The sequence below is a fragment of the Centropristis striata genome, chromosome 3 (assembly GCF_030273125.1).
Source record: "Centropristis striata isolate RG_2023a ecotype Rhode Island chromosome 3, C.striata_1.0, whole genome shotgun sequence".
Lineage (NCBI taxonomy): Eukaryota > Metazoa > Chordata > Actinopteri > Perciformes > Serranidae > Centropristis > Centropristis striata.
In genome coordinates this window covers 35,118,699-35,138,343 of record NC_081519.1, presented here as the reverse complement: position 1 = coordinate 35,138,343, position 19,645 = coordinate 35,118,699, and the positions used below count along the sequence as shown (strand labels likewise).

General features: G+C 37.4%; 1 protein-coding gene across 3 annotated transcripts in view; it reads right to left on the bottom strand.

Annotated features, from left to right (window-relative positions):
• The window catches only part of LOC131969025 (metabotropic glutamate receptor 4-like), a 203,304-nt gene that overhangs the window by 89,888 nt on the left and 93,771 nt on the right, over window positions 1-19,645 (bottom strand). For all 3 annotated transcript variants that reach the window (XM_059330139.1, XM_059330137.1, XM_059330136.1), the window contains one exon: window positions 16,485-16,701. In XM_059330139.1, coding sequence (XP_059186122.1) covers window positions 16,485-16,701 — 217 coding nt within the window. The remainder of the gene's footprint in view (window positions 1-16,484; window positions 16,702-19,645) is intronic.

Below are 19,645 nucleotides of genomic sequence, written 5' to 3'. Positions count from 1 at the left end.
ATGGAGCACTGTTGGGAGTTTGTTGAGGTGAATGCACTTAAAAAAACATTATATATATGAAAGTGTCCACTGCACCGACAGAAGACTGTATCCTTCATATACAGCCCTGAGAAGAAGTCTACCAAATGAACCTTTTTGGAAAAAGAATCCATCTCTGCTGGTGAGAAAAGAAACAAAAACAAACACAAATCTTTCATCAATCAAGATTAAACGCCTCCTGCTTCATAAATTGAGGTTACAGTAGAAGTTTGTGGGTTTTAGCCAAAAGCTGCTGTCATTGGAAGAGGCTGTTTATATCAGGTTGGATGAGAAGCTGACTAAACAATATTATCTCCCACCTGCTCATTAGCAGCAGCCATCTTGAAAGAAACAATAGTTCTGAGGGGGAAATGTACTGACAGATGCATTAGCGTTCCTCTTGGACTTTGTCATACACGGCTCCACGCTGTGCCGTGCTGAACACAGCAGACAGTTTACACCAGAGCTCCTCTGATGCAGATACTGGGTGACAGAATTACCAGAAATGATGATTTCATCTATGTCAAGTTCACAAAAAGCCTTTTTTTTAAATTGCTCTAATGTTGAGATGCTGCTGATGTCAATGTCATAGAAGAGACACGACGGGCAAAAACTGAACATTCATTTATTAGTTTGCATGATATTAATATATTTCCTGTCCACCAAACTGTGTTCAGATTCACTTTGACCATTTTTTCATTATTTAACATTAGTGTGATTATATTCTTCTTGTCTTTGCCTATTCTAAATCGTATCACTTTTGCTGCTGGACTGACCTAATTCCCCTGAAGCAATCAATACCTCTAACTCAATAACCTAATCTAAAGACTAATTCGGCTCTATGCTGCTACTGGCTACATGATCCTGCTAACCCACACGCCAAATGTGGCAATCAGGAAAAAAGCTACAGAAGCATCTAAATTAGAATAAAAAGAATGAGGTATTTCCGGTCATAGAGTCGCTTTTGACAATGTGTGCTGATAAAAATCACAAGCATATTATCACTAGACAAGGGTCCAAGATGTATTCGTTAACAATGTCAAGAAGTCTCTCAGTAAAAATGGTGCCATGATGGGAAGAAATCCATGAAACAGAAAAACAGAATTCCTTGAAACATAATCAGCATGGGACAAATAGTCAAGTTTGGGAGCGTTCCCAGAAAACAGGTTCGTCTGTCACTGTTTTTTATCTGTTACAGCGTTAGTTTCTGGCCGTCTGGCACACAGAAAGTGGCGTGCTTTATTTCAAAATGGTGCAAGATTATTTTCAGATGCAGTGACATTGATTCGCGTGGATCGATCAATTAAGATTCCAGTATCTTAACCTCAGCGGTGGCAGCCGGCCCGGCAGACTATAGGCAAAGATTTTCTGTTGATGTAAAGCAACAAAAGCAAAAGGAAACAGACGTCACAGTTCTGTCTACACTGATTAATTGCCAAGTGATCTTTGGAGGGTGTTGAGCAACAAATACTAAAGCTAAAATAAGATTTTACAGCTTCTTACTCATAGAAGTTGCTGATATCAAGATGACAAAACATGAACCTGCTCAGAGGTTATTGTGTTATACTACACAGGTGTTTTTAAGAGACCTAAAGAGCTCTTTCTGATGAAGACAAATAGATTTTATGCCTTTTGTGAGAGGCAGTGCCCACTGCCTTTGGGAAATCACTGTCCCATGATCAGAGTTAAGAAACAGCTGGCGATAGATTGGCCAAAACACACAAATTACATGCAACGAAGCTGCTATTTTTTAATTAAAGGTCTAAGACAGAGGAAGACAGAGAAGTGGCAGGATGTAAAGGGCTATTTATCATTAAACTAGGACAGTTTAATACACTGTGAATGTCTCGTTTGGTCTAAAACTGAGACTCAAGCCAAAGAAGGGCGAGTGAATGCACTGAAATATTGAGAAATAGAGGAATAAGTCATAATAATAAGTCTGTATTTGTTCTTTTTCATATTTAACAATATCAACTTTCAAAAAAAAAAAAATCAAAATCAACTTTATTTATAGAGCCCTTTAAGACAGCGTTAGCTGATACAAAGTGCTGTACATGGCAGGACAGACCAACAATAAAAACAATAAAAACAAAGAACAAGCAAAAACAACTAAAACAAAGCGAGTCTCATGCTGGGTAAAACAAAAAACAGTAAATAAAAGTGGGTTTTAAAATTAATCTCAATTTTAAAATTAATCTTAATTTTAAGAAACCACAAAGAAGAATATGCACAGAACAAGTGTGTAAGCAGGGCACATTTCCAAGCCTAGGGAATGAAAATAAGTACATTTACTCAAGTACTGTACTTGAGTAAAATTCTGAGCTACTTGTACTTAACTTTATACTTCTACGGCCTATTTATGAACAAACCTTATAAAATTATATATAGTAGTTAAAATTATCCCTACATGGAAAACATTAAATGCTGCTTACATTAACGCAGCAATAATAATAATGATACAATAAAATATTTGGAATAAACAGTGCTTAATACAGTCAATACAGTCAATAGACCAGCAATTTGTGCCACAGCCGTCCTAAATTAACAGTATTAGTAATTACCAAAATCTTTTTTTTTTTATGTTCCCGTAATGGTTAACACAGCAGTGTGTTGAAGCTCTTTAACCAAAATTATATTTTTAATGCTAAAATATAATTATTATTATTATCCATGAATTTTCAAATTTACTGTTTTACAAATAAATGTAAAAATAGTAAATCACATTATTTCTTGATTAAGAGTCAAATTATAGTCATTTACTTGCATTCCTGAACAGAAAAATTATTTTTAGTGGTTGAATGTTCAGCTTGATTAATTTCTGACTTCTCAGAGAAGCCCAGTTAGCTGGCGATAATCTGGCTATAAAAAGTTGAATTCAGTTTTTTTATTTGCTGAATAAATAACGATAACATTTTATTTTCAAACGAGCTTTTGAAAGATTTCTAAAATATTTATGTTTTTTCGTTTTTATGACAGGTGAACTAATAAATTTGTTAAGCACTGTATATTCAGTAATAACAATGAGACCCGCCTGGACAACATTAAAATGCTGCTTACATAAATGCGTCAATAATAATAATAATACAATAATATATTTGGAATATATAAATAACAATCTGAGTGGGTCCATTCTGCATAAAGAGTTCTTTTACTTTTGATACTTTTGTACTTGTAGTGGAGTATTTCTGCAGTGTGTTATTAGTACTTACACTTAAGTAAGGGATCTGAATGTTCTGAAAGTTATATTGATATTTCCATAATGGCACAATAAAACCACACAACTGTACGCAAAACGTTAATTGGCCTATTTAATTTCCACCATGTCAATATAAACCTTCTTTCCTGACACATGTAAAATCTGTTTCCTTTTCCCACAATTACACAGCCATTAGTGTCAAGTCAAACATCATTAACTCGCCTATTTATTTTGAAGTATTCATTCGTTTAGTTTGCTTAAAATATCATTTGTAATGTCAATAGTCAATGCCGCAAGTCAATGCAATAACCGCATAATTATATTCTCGTTGAAGACGTCAAGATCTGAAACAGGTTGCAATCAAGTCTTTCTACAGTAAAACTAAATTATACAATGTGTGAGAACCAGTGCAATGACGAGAATGTAAAGCGGTTTAGAAAGCGCTTAGTGGAAGCTGAGGAAATCTTATCCCTCCTACAAAAGTGATATTGATATGTTCTAATGAAGAGGAGCAGCTGTATGGATTAGTTACAGAATTGTAATCCAGATTAGTTGCATGAGCTGTCCAATTTACATTATTGTTTTATCTCGTCTAATTGAAATACTTTCCTTCTCAGACAAAGGCAGATGAAAGTATGTTTCAAAACCCAACCCTTCATCCTTACAACCTTGATAACACACTTTAAAAATAAATTAACTTAAGGTTTGTTACATCTGTTGCTGCTCCACAAACCGGTTTAATTTGTCTCATTTGGTCATACTCGTACCATATATTGATTCCCTCCTGCTGCTTATTAAATGTGACACCCAGCGAATTTCCTTTAAACACTGCTAGGCATGTGACAACACAGCAGCCCCATCGATTAAAGCAAATGTGGTATCGATCTCATTCAGTCAGCATCCTCTTTTTATTTCTTTTTTTTATTTCCCATGTAATTATTCATATACTGTATTAGCTCCTCAGCCACCAACCTTATTTGCACCAATTCGCGTCGCTTTTTGTGGCCAATGTGCAGCATTCAGCGGGTACGTCAGGATAAATTGAGCTGCAGCATCCCCCGTAACCTCCCCCACACCCTAATCCACAGCTTTGGTTCCCTGCTCTCTTGATTGGATCATCAACACATTCAGTTTCTCTATTTCTGTTCTACATTTGAATATTTGCTAATGTACATTTACATTAGAAAGCACACGCTGCCATATGGGAAGCAATGACACGTGTGTTGAAATACTACCTCATATTCCTGCAGAGTGCTGTATCTCATCCCAAAGATCAAAGTTCAAGCTGCCGTGCTTGCTTAGGAAAATTGGCTTCCACGATATCTGTGCATTAAGAGAGGCACATAACCATTATATCCCTGACAGGCCGTGAGTGAAGGAGACAGAGGAGATGAGTGACGATCATTCAGCCGTTCGTCTTGCCCAATTAAACAATGACAAGTAATTGTTTAAACAAATTGCAACAGGACATATCTGAGGCACTCAGGGGTCATTTCCGTGATGTCAAATAATAAATAAAGACATAACGGGCTGACGCGCCACACATGGGTGTGAACGGGAGATTAAAAGGCCATATGGATGGAAGCGGGAACGCCGCTGAGTGCGCTGTGATCTCTTCCCCTGGTGACTGCGGCCATTTAGAATACAGATGTTCAAATGACTCCCTTTTGCTCTGTGTGGAGACCTGCTTTACTCTGTTCCTGCAACGATTTTACATCAATGTACCTTTTATCTTTTTAAAGGGATGTCTGGTGATATTCTATGTCGTCTAATCAATGTTATCTAATGTCATGAGAAGATCAAAAGCATCAATGAATAGATCCTCCTAACAAGTAGCACTGGGACGATATGTTTGTCTCCAAATTAGGGTTGAAAAGTTTCGGGAATTCTCTTAACCCAAAACTCATATTTTTGTTGTTCAATGAAATAATTGATTGTAAAACAAAATAATTAAAAACTGATTAAGTCTTTTGATTGTATTATTTTGCATGTATGTCTGTTTATGACAAAACAAAATAATGTTTATATTTATGTTTGGATATGATAGTTTGTTTAAATTACCCCCAATGTCCAGTTAATTCCCATACATTTCCATAGTTCCCATTTTTCAATATTTCCAAAATTCCCCAGCTCAACTTCTAATGGAAAGTTAATGGAAATTTACCAGACATTTAGCAGAAATGTTCCACCCCTTTGCAACCCTACTGCTATCATGATACTTGGGTGACAATTCAATATGTATTGTGATTCTACAAGTATTGTGACTTGATTAAAGTTAACATTTTCAACACTTGACCATTGGAAAAAGTTTAATCGTGCACTAGAGGCTGTTTATGAGGTATATTTCCAAAAACAATACACACCACGTCAGTCAGTCTGACTTTTATTCCAGCAGACATATACTGCATAAAAAAGTGATGAATAAAAAGTATGAATGTACAATAAATAAAACCATATATATATAAACTTTCATCAAACAGTGTTTCCATTAGATTGGTTTATTTGTGGCAGCCATCATGATATTAACTGGACCCACATTCATTTCTATTCTTATTTTATAAAATAGTTCATATCTTTCTTCCTTGTAGAGCTGGGTGTAGTGAATTGACTCCCTCAGTCCCTTGTTGCCCTGCTCTCAGCCCCTCTCTCCGTTTATCGGGACACAAATGGGACAAGAATTAGCGCACCAGTGCACCCTGCAGTCCCTCCGCCCCGCTCCCTGCCGCTGATACTGCTGCGCTCGGAGGTGGAGAGAGTACAGGAGCTCTTGAGTCAGCCGCTGTAGCAAATCAAACTCAGCCCCGACCAGACAGGGGCTGGTGGCTGGCGTCAGCATTGGGTATAACCTGTGTAAAGTTAGCGTCCGGCGTTTCAGGATCGAATCCCCGCTGGGGGGGTCTGTGCTGGTTGAATCTGAGTTGCTAAAGGTTCATGCCAGGCGGGAACGTCCCGGTCTGAGCACCGAAGCAAATGTGGAAGTGCCTTAAGGCTACATTCTCTCAAAAAGTCTAGCAGGGGTTGCAAAAGAAGTCCAGTCCCATCTATCTCAATGCAAAATGAGACTACTTCATACTTGATTACCTCAGTAAAAATGTGCATGGCGCCATTATGGTCTAAACCGTTTCAAGTCTTCTTCAAGACAATATGATATTAAATGTGTAAACTAGTGCAGTGCCCGTATGAAGTATGTATTCGTTAGCATGCTAATCGTGAGATAGCACATTACGCAGTATGCTGCACTAAAAGTACATTAACATGAACCCAATTAGCTGATATACTATTTTGCATGTAAGTATCTCATATCAAATGATTATGAGCATTACGTTAAGCAACATGACTGTCATTCCTGAATTACATAGTAATGCAACATAAGAAGTGAATAAAGCTAAATCTCCGCTTGGCATGCTAATCGCGAATAACATTTGCACATTACATGCCACTACAACGTCTGCGACTCCATAAAAGACTTACTTTTCATAAGGTACGCACACCATCCAGCACATACACATTGAACATTGATATTCACTGGAAACTATTGGAATATTATTGGAAAATCAAACCTTGTAGTGCACTTTAAAACTCTGAAAGATAGGTAGGCTAAATAGACTTACAGATGAGATGAGTCAGGCGTGGAAATCCAGAGTGAATTGTGTTACTGACCAGGTGTAGGCCTATCACACAATGGGGCGGAGCTCCCCTAAAAGGCGTACGATCGGAAACAATGCAACGCCAAAACACATCCTACGTAAATAATGATATTTTGAAAAATAAATTAAAAAATCTTCAAAATCTGGGGCGTCCCGGTGGCTCACACTGGTAGAGCGCTTACCATGAAGGCCGTGTGCTTGCTGCAGCGGACCCGGGTTTGAATCCGGCCTGAGGTTCCTTTGCTGCATGTCTTCCCCTCTGTCTCTATCTAATAAAGCAGTAAAATGCCCAAAAAAAAAAAATCTTCAAAATCGAAGATGCACACCTTTGTGCACAAACACCTCTATGCACAAACCACATACGAAATCTTAGGTCAGTCTGACACACACACACACACACACACACATACACACATCTTGCTTTTTTAGATAGATAATGGTCCCATTGAGAAGAAAATAGATAATAAAGCAGGGTAAGATTTTGCGTGGCTACCATTGACTGACAGGTATTGACAGTTCTCAGGCGGATCCACCCCTCGCTCCTCTCCTGTCAAAATGATGGTCTCTTCCAGTTTAAATAAAACAAAGACAGCAGCGGACGTAACACCAAACTTGATGCTTCCAACGGGCAGTCCAAAAAAACCAATGGGTGCCGTCCTCTCTTTAAATACAGTCTATGGTCCGTGTCCTCAGACGGTGCCCCATTGTCTACTTTCTCAGTTTTGCCGCTGTTTAGCTTGAGACGTTTATGATGCCACGTCACTCACAGACTATCAGAATAAAATCATGAATTCCTTCCACTTCTGACTAAAAATGGAGTGAATCTGTATTTTATCAATTCAGGCATTAAAAAAATCCCAAATTGTAAAAGGAAAAGTTGCAAATACTTGAGTGAATCTTTTATTTCTCCACCCTGAATAACAAACATTGCCTGTGTAGTTACAGCTGGAAATATCAATTTTTTTCCTGCATTATTTAGCTCCATTGTTGTCCAAAACATTAAAAACACACCAAAGGGCCACACCTTCCACTGGGCTACATGCTCCTTCATCATGATGAACACGGACACTATGGCTCACACTGTTTTGCTGCTTTAAATACTCACCAGACTGGACTCGACTGGGAAATTAATTCAGGCATCTAACATCAGCCCCGGCTAATCTCCACATTAACAACAGACCACGTACACTGTGGCTGCTTTGTTGAAATATGTTTTCCTGAGTACTGTTTATGCCAGTTAATACCTTTATTTTTATTGCCAAAAAAAAGCCCAGCTGCAATAAAAACATTCAGAAATACTTATAAACAGCCAAGTGTCAAACAGTCAATTGCACTTTCATAATCAGGGCTTTAGGAATACATATTCATATATTTAATTTTTGAGTACTTTTGGAGTGTTTGTTTAGCACCAGGCGTTTACCCAGAGCTCTGATTGGACTTGTGTTGAGCATCGTGAAGCTCTGGTAGATGTTGAAGCCATTCATTCTGTCTTAAAATATTATTGTTATATTTAAATTGTGATATGAGACTCATTTTGCCCATACATTCTGGATTGTAGTGTTGACTTTTCCTTGTTTTAAAGGCCACAGTACAGCGATGTGATTTTTCTGACCTTAGAGCTGCTGCTTATAAGCTGTTCTATTATTTGCCTTTACCAACTTAATCATCTTAAATCTTGATATAATGACTATTTATCATAAATCTCATTATGTAAAAAAACTGCAAACGCACCAGTAGTCAACCCTAAATTATCATAGCAATAACAAAATAGAGGAAATTGGTCAAAAATATATATTTTCTATTTGATTTCCTCCATATCACACATCCCAACACTAAATATGTATTTTGCCTGAAAATAGTCCCCAACAAACACACAAGTAATTTGCGGAAAAAAACTGCAGTGCACAGCTGTTTAAGGAAGTTATAAAGTCTTTTAAAAAATAAGCATTTACATTTGTGAGCTGCTTTTGAAGATTTATGCCTTCAGTATTGACAGGCTGGTGGCAGGGCAGTCAGAAAGTACTGAGAGATGGATTAACACATCGCCGGTTTTGGTCTTTTCACAGGATTTGTTGACTGTAAGAAAACATGCCGACTATTGCCAGCTCTACCCTTAATAAATTATTCAAAGAACAACTTCTGATGAACCTTAAAAAAACCTTCCTTTGTAAGAATCAGTTAATAAAGTATAATTAGGCTCTACCTTCCTCTTCATATTTTGTTCTCTGTTGCCAGGCGTAACCTCAACCTAGTCTAATATTGTCTGTTCTCAGAATCTAGAAATAAATCAGCCACGAGCAATGCAGAGTTGTTTGTGTTCCCCTTTTCTTCCTCTTCATTTTGCATTCCCCACATGCGCTGATTCATCCCAACTCTGTGGCTAATGCTTGTAATCCTCCTCGTCAAACAGGGACGGCAGTTACTCCATTAGCAGGGTTTCTCATGTTGATGTCAGGCAGGCCATTGGTTTGCAAGGGAATCTTGTTAGGGTTCTTATTGACATTGTGTTTCATTAACTTGATTAATGACATCTATTGGGGCACGCTCCACAGTAATCAACATCTCTGCAGAGAAGGGCCGTCTGCAGCCAACGATGGGACTCTCTGGTCTTCTTTCGCCCATACTCCACTGGTCTTTCTGCATCTTGTTTGTTTCCAAAAGGCTGCATTCAAAAAGAATCCTATATTTATAAATACCAAAGTCTCAAGCAGCGAGAGACCGTTAAGTAGACCCCGGATGACCGTTATGAACTTTCCATTTCAGAAACTGTGTGTGGTTCAGAAAATAGGCCTTTTGAAATTAAAGAAATAAAGCATCTTGTGTCTATATCAGCCAGGGATACATCACTTAAGATGCTCCTACTAAATTATTTGGTGATATAAGTGCTCACTGCCCTGCTGTTTGCTTTAATTTCTTCACCATTTAAATATAATTACAAGCCGGACATTGCCAGGAAAGCCTGCTATTAGTCTGGCACTAAAGAAAAGGTCAAGAAAAGGTTGTTGTCCAAAACCAGCTATAAAATCCTCCACACTACACTCTAGTTTAAAGGTTATTATTCAGTCAATATGATGGGTTCTGAGTTTACATTTGAAGGACAACAGAGCCTTGCACATTTGCACATATCTGATGTTTCCTGAAGTGTTTTTTTCTCTCTCTGTGTGCATCTACATCGGCTCTTATATCTCCCTTTAGGAGGGGTCACATCCTGGGTCAGTGCGTGAGAGATGAGAAGCTGCTCGCCCTCAAATACCCCAAGAAGGGAAAACAGTGGACGCCACTGATTCACAGCTCCAGGCGCTCTATGCCGGGGAAGAGAGATACAAAAGCAGAGATCAAAAAACCCCACCTGGAATTCATATTTACCTTTCATCATCTGCTTTTTTACCCACATTGTACTTGGTTATATTTGCTAGCGCTCTTAAGGGAGAGAGGGGAGAGCTGTGCTGGTGAAACTCCAAGCAGGTGCTGCTGGGCTGCCAGGGTTGCTGCTGCTGTGGGAGCTGACTCATATAATTTGCCTTTTTGCCTTATTTCCGTGGTACATTTACTGAAAAACAATGCTATCTGGCAAAGTAAATGCACGACTAGAGCAGTGGATTTACTGTATATATGCAGCATAAACTCTTTCCACAGAGAGATTTGCAGGCTTAATACTATAAGAATACTCCACTGAAGAATGTTTCAAAAGAGAGCGAGTGCTCAGTAAAATATCTAATAACTTATATCAGTTTATTTTTAAGAGCAAATTACTTTGATTTGATGACTGGAGAGATGTTTATCCACTTAGAGCTGCAACAAACCTGGAATGAACTTTATGGTGATTACAAAGTTTGATTCAATTTTTAAAAAAAAGCTCAACTAAATACCATAAAACCCCAAATAAAACCATCATAATCCTTGTTTCTCCAACCAACAAATTCAATTTAATATCACACATTAGCAAGAAGAAAAGCAGCAACAATTAAAAGTTACATCTAGGGAATATTTGGTGTTATATTTTGCATTTACACATTTTTGCCAATTATTTTCCTATTTTTCCAATTACTGAATAACCCACTATTAATTTCTATTAGTGATGAAAAGTTTTAGTTTATTTGGAAATATACTAATAAAAAGACAGTAAGCTAATTTGAAACTATTGAGGATAATATTCATATCGTGTTTCTTGTGTCAAAGTAAAGTTATAAAAGTGCAAAAAGTCTACAGATTGTAATGAGCTAAATGTCTCTTTGTGATTAAATCCTCAGTGTATCTGCAGTCTGTTCTGGATAACAGGGACATTTCTTGATGAAAATCTGTAAAACTGCTAAATGGAATTAAAAAAAAATCTTTATTTAAATAAAAGTGTGGCTTGGATTGTGTTCGGGTATTACTTTTTCATTAATGTTGGTTTCAAAAAGCCTTAGATCTAATAAGTGATGTTCCATGGTTTGGAAAGGAGACAAAAACTTATTTAAGCAAATGATTCATGGATTGTAACAGAGATTCTGTTCAGTGTGAAGACAATAAGTAACGCATGACACTTTAGGTTATCTGCAGTTTTTTTTATTACCATGTATGATAAATAACTATACCTCATCTTACTGACCACATCAGATAGATTTCAATCTGCAGAGACAGGCATTTTTAGATTTTTTTCAGCCATGATAAAATCCTTAACATGTTGTACCCAGCATCACTGATTTCCCATCTCTCAGCAGTTCCTGACTTGTGCCGAGGCGATTAAGTGTTCAGAGAGTGACAGATATAATTGATGAGCAACCAGAGCCAAGCTGGTCTCATTCTGTCCAGACACAGAGCAAACGGGAGACACGAACGGGGGCACCTTTAAGTCTCATCATTTTAATTACACTCTTATACTTTGGCGGCCAAAACACTCAAAACTCCTTGGAAACTCTTTCAGTAGAGTAATTTGTTGGATTTGGTTTAAAAGGAAAGCCTTTTAAAGTGATCAAAAAAAAAACATTGTGTCACAGGTAATATTTATGGGTTTTTTTTCTCAGATTCAGCCACTTTTTTACCACGAACTTCTGATTGAACCTGTACATTAAGTAGAGTGAAATGGGGGCTGTCAGATCTTTGGCTTGTATAGTTGATGGTTTTGGAACAAAATCACAACAGTTTCTATAAGCAAAGAGGTGGTTCTAACTTAGACTGTTTAAGAGAAATCGATGTAGTCACCATGAGGGTTTTGACTTAAATAGACTCTTACTCCGAAGGGTGAGCTTCAGACACACCTTGAGGTCTGAACCAAGAATATGAGATTAAACACTTTCTCTAAAACAATAAAATAAATCTGATCTCTGGATATTGAAAATGTATTTAAATATTGTTTTTGAATTGGTTGAATTGATTTAATTTTTGGCCATGATCATGTTTAATCTAGAAAAAAGTATCTGGTTTCTGTGGAGTATGACATTTTCAAGTTGGAAACCTACACTAGCGCTCAAAAGTTTGGTGTCACCCAGAAAATGTCTGTGTTGTTTCCCATGAAAACAAACTGTTTTATTCATGAAATGAGTTACAAAATGAATCAAAAATACAGTAAATACATTAAAAAGGGCAGAAATAATAATTTTAACTTGTACAAATCTCCAGCTTTACCTCTAGATACTAGCCTGAGGAAGGATCATTTTGCTTTTCAAATCAGCACAAAACAGTTTTCAGCTGTGCATAATGCTCAGGTGTTTTAATGATGAATGAGTCTTTGTCTAGACTGTATGTCTGATCAATTTAATGTTATTTTTATTTTTAAAAATTGTGCTTTTCCTTCAAAAATAAGGACATTTCTAAGTGACCCCAAACTTTTGAACAGAAGTGTATGTAATATTTGTATTTTCCTGTATTACTCTATTATTCTTGATGTTTATATAACTGTAATGTAATGTTATGTTATGGAATTCTGACATGACAAAGATCCATGAAGATTGAAATGTTGTCATGTGCCGACCAAGGTTATTATAGTTAACGAAAACTAGAATTGAAAAAACATTTCCGTCAACTGAAATAAAATTTAATTTTTTTTTTTTTTAAATGATAACTTACTGAAACTGTATTGTGTGTGTTACAAAACTAACTAAAACTAACTAAAATTATAGTGTAAATGTCCTTCGTTTTCGTCTTTGTCAACATTTTTCATACGTAAACCTTTTTGGTTGATATGGAATCTATTTCATCTATCTGGTTTTATGACTTAATAAACTTATTGGGGTTGAGATGGATCAGACAAAGGAAATAAAGGCAACATTTATTGTGACTTTTTTTAATCTGGCACCCAACAAATATCCCATTACAAAAAAACTAAAACTAATAAAAAACTAAGCATTTTCCAAATAATAAAACTAATTAAAATTAGCAAATTCACTCTAAAAAACTAATTTAAACTAACTGAATTTGAAAACAAAGAACCACAATGAAATTAAAACTAAAACTAATGAAATCCAAAACTATTATAACCTTGGTGCCGACTCTCTCTCTCTCTCGTGTCACCATGACATCACCTATTGGTTTGTTGACATCACCCATTGGTTTGATTTAGCCATCTTGTTTTGTTTTCTTTTGGAGCCAGAAGTGACCATATTTGGATGAGGGAACCAAAGGACATTGTGCCCAATTTATCAATCACAAGGTAGCCACATCTTAAAGTGTACCCTGCTTTAACATCTATTTTATTTTAAATGGGGCAATAATCTACAAATTGAACATCCTGCTGTACTGAAGAAGACTTGAAACTAGTGAGTGAGACCATAAACTCATTATGAGAAGATTTACCCAGGTTACAAAAGAAGTGAGATGTAGTCATTTTCTCATAGATGTCTATAAATTGAGACTTATTTTTGCAACTCGTGGAGTCGCCCCCTGCTGGCCATTATAAAGAATGCGGCTCTAAAGAACTTCTGCATTGGCTTCACTTTTTAGGCCAAATCCACTTCTTTTATACCGTCTATGGAACCTGAGGCCTAGTTTATGGTTTATTTTTAGTTTAATAAGATTTTTTTGAAAACTAGGTGACATGAAAACTCCAAAACAAACTCAGCATACTGTCAACTTATCATAATGCTAAGAATAATTGCCACAAACAACTGCCTGCTTATACATCCAGCAGACACACAGCAACATAAGCATCCCATTGGAATCAATCTCCAGCAACTACTCAGAAAGCATTACATAGATGCTCGACTTTGTCAAGTAAAAACGAGTTTAATTTGACTCTGTGCCGTTTTCTCGGCAGGCAGTGTTCCCTTTGCTTGTCTGAGCTTAGTTGGAAATGGCTGCCTGCAGGTTTATATTGGTGGGTGAGGTGATGAGAGGCACTCAAACATACTGCAGAGTCTCTGCTTGGGCCGGAGAAATGAACAATGAGTCTTAAGAAACCTGAAAAACACACTGTACTGGACACAGAAAAATGGATTTTTCAGCCATCCAACTGATTTCACTGACCAGTACAACCAAACCAACCACCTGATAATACATTAATGAAGCACAATGCATTCCTGACCTTTATTGGTTCCTATGTGAATTAGGCTCGGTCTTAGCATGGTATATGACAGTATTTGTATTGAAAACATGAAAGCTGAGATGCTGAAGTGATTATAACATGTATGACATGTGTCTATTGTACAGTGCTGTGTGTCTAATATGCAATTAGCCTACTTAGACAAGTCTAGCTGGGTTTAAATACTTATGGCCTATAGAATAATTAATAAGCGCCCTTGTTCCATAGAGTCTTGCTGGAGGACCAGATGACACATGTTGCCTCAGAGCATATGACACATCAGAGACATGATGTGTGGGTCGTGACACTTACTGTAGCTTCGCCTGTACTAGCTGGCTCTTTATCATGAAGACTAAATCCAACATAATCACAAACGGGGTGAGAGGCATTTGTCTTTTCTACTCAACAAGATCTACAACATATACAACAGAATCGGATGTCTGTCAATACCACCCTATATGAGCGCATGTCAGAACGTCCCATATGAATGTTTCATGGTTTGTGATACAGAGCGGAGCTTTCTAACAATAGCACATATCATGTGTCATTATACATGCACGCTAGGTTTGCGATTGTAAAAAAAAAAAAAAAAAGAAAGAAAAGGCTACAGTTTTGTTGAATTTAGGCTTCAAATCCACTGATCTAGGTTTAGGGCAAAAAACTTCCTGGTAAGTTGTTATTAAAGACAGTTTACACATATTCACCTAAATAAATAAATGTATGTAAATTCCAGAAGTGAAGTAGTGAAGTAAAAACGTGATGTACGGAAGTTCAGTGATGTTTAAATTATATAATCAGTTTTGTTTTCACAGCAGTCCAGGGTCTGTACAACCCATCACTAACCCTCCCACCTGCCCCGACTGCAACTTTCGGGTTTTATACTCAGCAACGCCGTCATTCATAATTAATACGGCCACTAGAGGGCATTGAAGGACAGTCTAAAATGTAAATATGGGTAATTTTTTGCTCCCCATCTATGGGGTCATTTCTGAGGGGAGACCAGTCTGTTTTTACTAGTCCTGTAACGTTACCCCCCCCAACAAAGTCGCCACCTTTCTCAGCTCAGCTGCCCGTTCCACCAGTAGAGACTGACCCCTGGTGGCGTGTGCTGTGTACTACAACACATCAGCTCAATACAGCATCTCTTTATCATATCTGTATACATTTAATAGATTGAGGAACAGCTGTATGATACTGTTGACAGTGCTGATAATCAATACCTTTATACCGCCAAATATACATCCTATTGACCTTTTTCTCCACCCAAAATAGGGCTTTACGATTTGTGTTGCTACCAGGCTAACTAAAGGTTCCAGGTAAAGGAAGCATAGAGCCCATAATTCTGACCTGGAGTGTTTTTACAGAACAGTTAGCACCTGATGGTGATCAGGACTGTGAGCATTGTCAATCTGTCTTTATGGTTTTTGACAACTCTTTATTTAAATGTGCCATTTAGGTAATGTTCAGGATTAAATATTTCACATGATTGTATTATAAACGTCAAACATGATTATCACATTTCTGTTTAACTGTGGTTTTGGGGCATATTCTGTCATTATTTGTCTCGTGTTGTGTGTCTGAAACTCCTCGTTATCGCTGCCTATCTTGGTCAGGACACTGCTGAAAAGGATTTTTTTTATTTACAACAGGGCTTTGCTGGCTAAATAAAGGGTAAATAAATCAAATGTTATAAATAATAATAGTACAGCAGCACTGTGGCAGAGCAGAGACAGTGCAAACACTGGCTGCTGATGTGCTTCTCTCAGTACTTGGACAGAAAATAAGGAGTAAATGTGACTAAATGTTGTGTAGGGCTGCAGCCGATCTTTGGATTTTATTGAGCTCTAAAGGCATTCACATCAGAAGAAAATGTGTTGTTGTACAAAACATATCCTGAGCTGTTTTCAGCCTCCGTACGAGCTGTGATGGTGCAACATATTAATCGACCTCTGGGTGTTTGCATGTTCTGGGATCAGATCTGCCATTTGACCTCACTAATTGATTTTTGCTCGTATGACTCGGAGCTTCACTGATTTTCCACAGTGCAGAACGTTGGCATGCGTAATATCTTCCCACGCCCGGTGCTAGACAGACAGTAATGATGTATGAGGCCAAGTGTACTCACCGTCCTCCCGAGACTTCTGAATGAAAGCATCGACGCCGCTCTCTCCATAGTTCCCCTCTGAGGCCACTGTGGAGACGTAGTTCCAGCGCATGGCTTTGACAATGTCCACCATGGCCTGGGCCTGGTAGGTGTCTGGAGGCACAACTCGTGAGAAGAAGTCGTAGCGGGTGTTGTCACTCAGCTCGGGAGCTGTGGAGGCGTAGCTCACTTGGGGTATCTGCACAGGAAAGGAATATTGATAATGTTATAACCTTAAAGTAGCTTCAAGAGAAAATAGTTATGGGAAGAAAGTGAAGAATATAGAAAAGGGCAAGGCAAGTTTATTTGTGTTGCATCTTTCAACAATTCAAAGTGCTTTACATAACACGAAGGCAGAAGAAAAAGAAGAGGCATTAAGGCAAGATATAAAATAAACACAAAGCAATTTAAAAAGGCAATATAAAAGGACACAAATGAAATAGAAATAAACATAAGGTAAAGTATACTGGATTAGAAATTACAGTCCAGTGCAATATATGAATAAATCGCCCCACATTTAGTTTAATGAAAGGCTGTGGCAAACAAATAAAGTCTTATGATTTAAAAGAACTTTGAGTTATTGCACCTTAAGTTTTCTGGGACTTTGCTCCAGATATGTGGAGCATAAAAAGTGAATGCTGCTTATTCGTGTTTAGTTTGGACTCTGGGGACGCAGCGAGCAGACCTGTCCTAGATCATGTGAGCCGTCTGGGCGATTTATAACGTTGCAGCAGATCAGAAATGTATTTTGGCCCTAAACCATTCGGAGCTTTGTGGACCAACAGTAGGATTTAAAAAGTAAATTCCTAAAGTAGTGATGTGATCCACTTCACTGGTCTTAGTGAGGACAGCTGCAGCTGTTTGATCGACTTCTCACAGAGACCTGTGAAACAATAGTGGAGATAAAGATGCATGGACGAGATTTCCTACATCCTGCTGAGACACAAATCCTTTAAACACACGGTATTCTGCTCTGGGTCTCTCAGTCAAAACAAAAACAAAAGACAGACTTCGATGAGGTCTTAAAGTAGCTCGGGATCATGGGGGCTGTTTTCCTCATGTTTAACAACCACCATTGATGAAAATCTCTGACATGACTCAGGCTGAAACAATGTTCACAGAGGAGTTAACGTATAAAGTTTTATTCACGTCACATTTAGTCACATTTATTCACATTTATTCCCTTTTGGTCATTCTAATGAAATAGCCGTCAATAACATTAGCTAACGTAACTTTCCAACTTACAATTAGATGAGCCGACGACTCGTACAGCTACTGTTGCTTAAATTATGTGGCAGATTTGATTGGGGGGTTTGTTGCTGTTATCTATGGTGAACAGAGTCATACGAAGAATGTACTTTATAAGCAAGTTAAACTCTGTTGTATCATCTGGTGTTTTCTGTATTTCCCTGGAAGTTAGAGCAACTAGAGGCTTGGATACATATTCAGATTCATATAGATATACTAATTTAACTACTTAATATACTGTTATGTGGTTTAAATTATAAAAAAATATTTAAGTTTTTCAAACATTTTTTATGTTAATTCTTGATGTGAAAGGGAACTTAAGCTGTAAAAAAAAATACAATATTTGCCTTTAAAATGTAGTGGAGTAAATGTATAATATAAGTTACATTAAAGGAAGTATGCAAGTTAACTAGACACACCTCAAATTTTTATTTAAGTTACATTCCACCACTGACAATTTTTTTTTTTTTGTACGATTTTTTATTTTAAAAGACTCAAAAATAATAATAAAAAATGTTTTAAAAAATTAAAGTAAAATTGTCTATATATTTTTCAGTATTTTGTCAAGAATATCGTTATTGTAAAAAAAAAAAAAAAAAAAAAAAAGTATGATATTCTTTTAGGGCCATATCGCCCATCCCTGCATTTGAAATCAGAGCTTTCATACTGCAGGGTTGAGTGATGGGTCAAACATTGGCCAAGAACATAAGCAGTTGTTTTTTTGGTCTTTTATATTATAATTTAATGGTCTGCTTCAAAGAATAGCCATGAGTCCCACCAAACAGAGCATGCCAACAATCCAATGTGAGCCACAGCTCAGCGGGGAGCTGTGCACAGCTGCACAACACTGAAACAAAGTATGGAGATCACAGACTGCGTATAATAGTCTGTAGTGGATATAGGTCTGACTATGTTAGTGTACTCAGTCAGACTCTTAACAAGTTAGTAGCATAAAGAGGCCAGCAACAACAGAGAAAGAAAAAGGGGACAAACAGCTTAAGAACCAGCATGCTTTCACATCCTACTTGGTAAATGAAGGATTTATTTTGATCAAACTGGAGTTGGTGATTGTTGGAACAGTGCAATTAATAAAAATGTGGCTTTAGTGAGTTATATTTTGTGTCTGTTCAGTTTGAATGAAGTGTGTCTTACAATAATTAAAAGAGAATTAAGTTATTAATGTTAGTTGTAGTTCAATAAATGAGAGAAACTTGATTTCAGAAAGTATGGTTTGTGTTGTTGTGTCAATAGGAAAATTGACTGGCTTTTACACCACAATGAGAAAAAATACCACAATATCCCACAGCCCTAAATATTGGTTCAGGTGTTTTTAGACATTTCAATGCAGAAACGTTACCTAGTAAACCTTTAATTCCTTATATTTCTGAGGGTGTGTAGGCTGATTTTGCAATGATCCGACTTCATGACTACACAGAGATTTCTGGCTCAGTTTGAGGTCCTTCGCGACTAAAGATGGACTCTGAATTTAATCCGTCTACTTTTGGCTCTGCAAGCAAGTCTTTCTGTTTTATCTCTGACAAAGGAAAAAAACATGAGACATCCAACAAGCTTCCATCCGTTCGAGACTCAAAACAGAGCCACAGATCCTGAACCCCCACTGAGCCTTTAAACAGCCAGCCTCGGTGCTCCCTAATGCTGCGGGAGGCTGGACGGTTCAGAAGATGAGCACGTCAGACTCATGAGTAGGGGTCACTTGCTAAACATAAACATGTCTCTTTGCATCTCAGCAGAGCCTGTTTTACACACCACAGAATGTGCTGGCTTAGCTCTGGCATCTTACACTGATAGAAGAAGAGAAAAAATAAAAAGATCCAGTGCTCTGGGTACACAGTAGTAGCTTTTATAATAGTAAAGCTTTGTAAATGTAAGAGCTT